The sequence below is a fragment of the Mercurialis annua genome, linkage group LG7, assembly GCF_937616625.2.
Source record: "Mercurialis annua linkage group LG7, ddMerAnnu1.2, whole genome shotgun sequence".
NCBI lineage: Eukaryota > Viridiplantae > Streptophyta > Magnoliopsida > Malpighiales > Euphorbiaceae > Mercurialis > Mercurialis annua.
This window is the reverse complement of record NC_065576.1, coordinates 21667193-21673787: the sequence shown is the minus strand read 5'-3', so window position 1 is coordinate 21673787 and position 6595 is coordinate 21667193. Positions and strand designations below refer to the sequence as shown.

Here is a 6595-nt window from a genome sequence, read left to right as displayed (position 1 = left end):
TTAAGCCAAATGTTTAAAACGTTTCGAAACAAATCCGAAACTTTAAAACGTTACTAAAAAAATCCTAACGCTTCACCTTTTTAGCGATTTAAGCTAAACGTTTAAAACTTTACAAAACAAATCAAAAACGTTTAAAACGTTACGAAACAAATTTGAATGTTTAAAACGTTATGAAACAAATCCAAATATTTCACCTTTTTAGCGATTTAAGCCAAACGTTTAAAACGTTAAGAAAACAAATCCAAACGTTTAAAAAGTTACGAAACAAATCATAATGTTTCACCTATTTAGCGATTTAAGTCAAACGTTTAAAACGTTACAAAAACAAATCCAAACGTTTAAAACGTTATAAAACAAATCCAAACATTTAAAACGTTATAAAAACAAATCCAAACGTTTAAAACGTTGCGAAACAAATCCAAACATTTCACCTTTTTAGCGATTTAAGCCAAACTTTTAAAAATTTACGAAAACAAATCCAAACGTTTAAAACGCTACGAAACAAATCATAACGTTTCACCTATTTAGTGATTTAAGTCAAACGTTTAAAACTTTACGAAAACAAATCCAAACGTTTAAAACGTTAAGAAACAAATCCAAACGTTTCACCTTTTTGGCAATTCAGGCCAAACGTTTAAAACGTTACGAAACTTATCCAAACGTTTAAAATGTTACTAAACAAATCCTAAGGTTTCACCTTTTTAGCGATTTAAGCCAAACGTTTAAAACGTTACGAAACAAATCTTAACGTTTCACCTTTTTAGCGATTTAAGCCAAACGTTCAAAACATTACGAAACAAATCCTAACATTTCACCTTTTTAGCGATTTAAGCCAAACGTTTAAAACGTTACGAAACAAATGCAAACGTTTAAAACATTAAGAAACAAATTCGAACGTTTCACCTTTATAGCGATTTAAGCCATACGTTTAAAGCGTTACAAAATTTATCCAAACGTTTAAAACTTTAGGAAACAAATCCTAACGTTTCACCTTTTTAGAGATTTAAGCCAAATGTTTCACATTTTTAGCGATTTAAGCCAAACGTTTAAATTATTACGAAACAAATCCAAATGTTTAAAACCTTACGAAACAAATCCTAACCTTTCACCTTTTTAGGGATTTAAGCCAAAAGTTTAAAACGTTATGAAGCAAATGCAAACGTTTAAAACATTACGAAAAAAATCAAAACGTTTCACCTTTTTAGCGATTTAAGCCAAACGTTTAAAACGTTTCGAAACTTATCCAAACGTTAGGAAACAAATAATATCGTTTCATCTTTTTAGAGATTTAAGCCAACGTTTAAAATGTTACGAAATTAATCTTAACGTTTCACCTTTTTAGCAATTTAAGCCAAACGTTTAAAACACTACGAAACAAATTCAAACGTTTAAAACGTAGAAAAACAAATCCAAACGTTTCACATATTTAGTGATTTAAGTCAAACGTTTAAAACATTACGAACACAAATCCAAACGTTTAAAACGTTACGAAACAAATCCAAACGTTTCACCTTTCTCGCAATTTAAGCCAAACGTTTAAAACATTACGAAACAAATTCAAACGTTTAAAATGTTACGAAACAAATCCTAACGTTTCACCTTTTTAGCGAATTAAGCCAAACGTTTATTATGTTACGAAACAAATATTAACGTTTCACCGTTTTATCAATTTAAGCCAAACGTTTAAAACGTAACGAAACAAATCCAAACTTTTAAAACGTTACGAAACAAATTCGTATGTTTCACCTTTTTAGCAATTTAATCCAAACGTATATAACCTTGCAAAACAAAGCCTAACGTTTTACCTTTTTAGCGATTTAAGCTAAACGTTTAAAACGTTACGAAAATAAATCCAAACGTTTAAAACGCTATGAAACAAATCCAAACGTTTCACCTTTTTAGCAATTTAAGCCAACCGTTAAATACATTATGAAACTTATCCAAACGTTTAAAACGTTACGAAACAAATCTTAACGTTTCACCTTTTCAGCAATTTAAGCCAAACGTTTAAAATGTTACGAAACAAATCCTAATGTTTCACCTTTTTAGCGATTTAAGCTAAACGTTTAAAACTTTACGAAACAAATCCAAACATTTAAAACGTTACGAAATAAATTTGAATGTTTAAAACGTTATGAAACAAATCCTAATATTTCACCTTTTTAGCGATTTAAGCCAAACGTTTAAAACGTTACGAAAACAAATCCAAACGCCTAAACGTTACGAAACAAATCCAAACATCTCACCTTTTAGCAATTTAAGCTAAACGTATAAAAAGTTACGAAACTAATTCAAACGTTTAAAACGTTACAAAACAAATCCTAACGTTTCCCCTTTTTACCGATTTAAGCAAAACGTTTAAAACGTTATGAAAAAAATATTAATGTTTCACCTTTTTAGCAATTTAAGCCAAACGTTTAAAACGTTACAAAACAAATCCAAACGTTTAAAATGTGACGAAAAAAATCCTAACGTTTCACCGTTTTTGCAATTTAGGTCAAACGTTTAAAACATCATGAAACAAATCCTAACGTTTCACCTTTTTAGCGATTTAAGCCAAACGCTTAAAACGTTACAAAAACAAATCCAAACGTTTAGTACATTATGAAACAAATCCAAATGTTTCACCTTTTTCGCGATTTAAGCCAAACATTCAAAACGTTACGAAACTTATCCAAACGTTTAAAACGTTACAACAAATATTAACATTTCACCTTTTTAGCAATTTAGGCCAAACATTTAAAACGTTATGAAACAAATCTTAACGTTCTACCTGTTTAGTGATTTATGCCAAACGTTTAAAATGTTACAAAACAAATCCAAACGTTTATACGAAATCAATCCAAACTTTTCCCCTTTTTAGCGATAACGTTTAAAACATTACACAATAAATCCTAACGTTTTACCTTTTTAGCGATTTAAGCCAAACATTATGAAACAAATGCAAACGTTTAAAACGTTACAAAACAAATCCAAACGTTTCAACTTTTTAGCTATTTAAGCCAAACGTTTAAAACGTTACAAAACAAATCCAAACGTTTCACCTTTTTCGTGATTTGACCCAAATGTTTATAACGTTACAAAATTTATCCAAACGTATAAAACGTTAGGAAACAAATCCTAACGTTTCACATTTTTAGCTATATAAGCCAAACATTTAAAATGTTACGAAATAAATCTTAACATTTCACCTTTTTTGCGATTTAAGCCAAACGTTTAAAACGTTACGAAACAAATCAAAACGTTTATAACATTACGAAACAAATACTAACGTTTCACCTTTTTAGAGATTTAAGCTAAACGTTTAAAACGTTACGAAACAAATACAAACGTTACAACGTTACGAAAAAAATTGAAACGTTTAAAACGTTACGAAACAAATTCGAACGTTTAAAACGTTACGAAACAAATCCTAACATTTCACCTTTTTATCGATTTAAGCCAAACATTTAAAATGTTACGAAAACAAATCCAAATGTTTAAAATGTTATGAAACAAATCCAAACATTTCGCCTTTTTAGCGATTTAAGCCAAACGTTTAAACGTTACAAAACTAATTCCAATGTTTAAGACGATACAAAACAAATCCTTACGTTTCCCCTTTTTAGCGATTTAAGCCAAACGTTTAAAATGTTACGAAACAAATCTTAACGTTTCACCTTTTTAGCGATTTAAGCCAAACGTTTAAAACGTTACAAAACAAATCCAAACGTTTAAAACATTAGAAAACAAATCCTAACGTTTCATCTTTTTAGCAATTTAAGCCCAACGTTTAAAACATTACAAAACAAATTCTAACGTTTCACCTTTTTAGAGATTTAAGCCAAACGTTTAAATAGTTACGAAATAAATCCAAACGTTTAAAACATTACAAAACAAATCCTAACGTTTCACCTATTTACCAATTTTAGCTAACTGTTTAAAACGTTTCGAAACAAATCCACACGTTTAAATCATTACGAAACAAATCCAAACGTTTAAAACGTTACGAAACAAATCCATGTGTGTAAATACACTATATTTTTTTTTGAACGAAACTTTATCTTTTCAGATTTGAAATTGTCCAAGCATTTTGGTATATTGGCGTAAAGATATTTTTCATAAACAAGAGGTTCGCATTTCACGTTTTACCTTTTGAAAAAAGGAAGGAATTTTATCAAATTGGATACAAAAAGGAACAATAATTTTGTGTGCTTAACGATTTCTTCAAATGGTGATTTTATTTACAAATTAAGATTTGTAAGTGACAATAAAATTTTAATATTTTGAAAAATTAGTGTGTATTTTCAATACGCAGGATGTTTCCACGATTTGTGTATTTTTCGAAAAGGGATAAATTGATTTTAGCAGGTTTGGTTTAAAGAGAACATAAATTTCGTCAATTGAACTGTTTTATAAATTTGCAAACGTATTGAAAAGTAAAGGAAAATTTCTGATTCAAAATGTGGAGATTTTGAAAATTTTCAAGGGTTTATAAAACCGATGGTTTTTCAAAGGTAAAGAATTTGAACGCATAAGGAGGTGTATACATATGGTCTTTTAAGGAGAAGTGGAAAATTTTGAATATAAAATAATTTGTAAATAAAAAGATTTTATACCCCCAGGGAGCATAACTAAAAATCTGGTCGTGATGTATCGATCGTAGTGATCTCTCGTTGAAGAAGAGGGAATAGTTAATTGATGGAATGATTTTGTGAATTTGAGTTTGATTTGGATTTATGAGTAAGCTGATTCGAGAATCGAGGATCGCAGTTGATAGGTTTCGACAACCATGATGGTTGATCGACTTTGATTTATTGATGGTATTATCGTAATGTTTGAATATCGTTTGGGTCAGTTGTTGAACCCTTGGTGTGATAGGCTAAATTTTTAAGTTGTGAGATGCATTCAATGTTCAGTTTCGTTGGGGCATTATGTTTCTAAATGATTGGAGGAATCATTGTGATTGAGATTGTTTACTACTAATCTGGAGATTCTATTATAATAAGTTAAGTTCACGTTTTATTTCAGAAGGCTTTTCCGCTATTCTTCGTAAAGGAATCCGTGATAAGGAGCTCTCTGGGGGTAGAGTTTATAGAGGCGGTCCCAGAATCAACCATTTATTCTTTGCTGATGATAGTGTCCTGTTCATTAAAGCATCTGCCCGTGAGGGTCTAGCATTAAAGCGAATTATATTGTCTTACGAACAAGCGTCTGGGCAGATTGTTAACGCTGACAAATAAGAGATGTTCTTCAATGCTGGAGTGGGGTTGGAGAGTCAGGCTGCGTTGGAAGAAATATTGGGCTTTCGCAAGGTAAATTCTTTTAAAAGGTATCTTGGTATGCCAACTATGGTAGGGCGCTCTAAAAAACCCATCTTCGCTTTTCTTCGTGATCGGCTTCACAAAATAATTTTGGGGTGGAAAGAAAGATTTTTATCTAAGGCGGGAAGAGAAGTTCTTATCAACTCGATTGCCCAATCTATCCCCACCTATATCATGAGTTGCTTCGCCCTCCCGATCTCGTTTTGTAATGAAATGAGAAGCATTATTTCGAAATTTGGTGGAGCGGGTCTGAGGACAAGAAAAAGATTCCTTGGGTGAGTTGGAATTCTATCTGTAAACCAAAGAAGGAGGGTGGACTTGGTTTTCGCAATCTGAGAGCTTTCAATCTTGCTATGTTAGCTAAGCAAGCGCGGAAGTTTCTACAAAACCCCAACTCATTGTGTGCTAGAGTTCTTAAGGCGAAATATCATCCGAATATGGGCTTTGCTCAGGCGGGGCCGCGTCGGCGTGCTAGCTTCATATGGCAGAGTATCATGAAGGGCAAAAGGGTTCTAGATTCTGGGTTTGCTTGGCGGATTGGGAATGGGGAATTTGTGAAAGCTTTGGAGGATAACTGGATTACGTCTGCAACATTCATGCAGCCCGTTGGCAAGTCGAATGTTACTACGGATTCCTTGGTGAGTTATTTTATCGATAACGGTCGATGGGACGAGGTGAAGCTTTCCAATTCGTTCCTTCCTACTGATGTGGCTAACATCATCAAGATCCCTCTTAGTAGAAGACTACCTCCGGATAAGTTATTCTGGTTCCCTAACAAGAACGGCTATTACTCTGTGAAGTCGGGATACTACCAAGCGTGTAAGCTGCTGAATAGAAACCAAGCCTCGTCATCTACGCAAACAACAGGCTCTGATATTTGGGGTAAAATCTGGCGGTGTCCGGTTCCGCCCAAGGTGAGGCATTTCCTTTGGTGAGTAACCCACAACTCGTTGCCTTGCAACATGAATCTTGCTACCCGGATTGCTGATGCTGAGAAGATATGCCCAAGATGCGGATTAGAGGAGGAAAACCAGCTGCATGCTCTTAAGGAGTGCGACGGTGTGCGTGGTCTTTGGCTCTTATCTCCTCTTAACCTTCATGTGGATTCTTACAACTATAGGTCGATGATTGAATGGTTATCCCAAATGTTCGGCTCGTTGAAGACGGAGGACCTCGGTAATTTCATCCTTTGTATGTGGACGATTTGGAATGATAGGAACAACATAGTGTTTGGTAACAGTAGATTGCCCTCTTCTCTGCTCTTCCAATATGTTAATTCAGCGCCATGCACC

General features: G+C 33.1%; 1 protein-coding gene across 1 annotated transcript; it reads left to right on the top strand.

Moving 5' to 3' along the window:
* The first annotated feature begins 5225 nt into the window (after positions 1-5225).
* On the top strand, positions 5226-6238 carry LOC126656959 (uncharacterized). The gene is made up of 2 exons (XM_050351586.1): positions 5226-5550; positions 5664-6238. The coding sequence occupies exons 1-2, from the start codon at positions 5226-5228 to the stop codon at positions 6236-6238; spliced, it is 900 nt and encodes a 299-aa protein (XP_050207543.1).
* Positions 6239-6595: the final 357 nt, after the last annotated feature.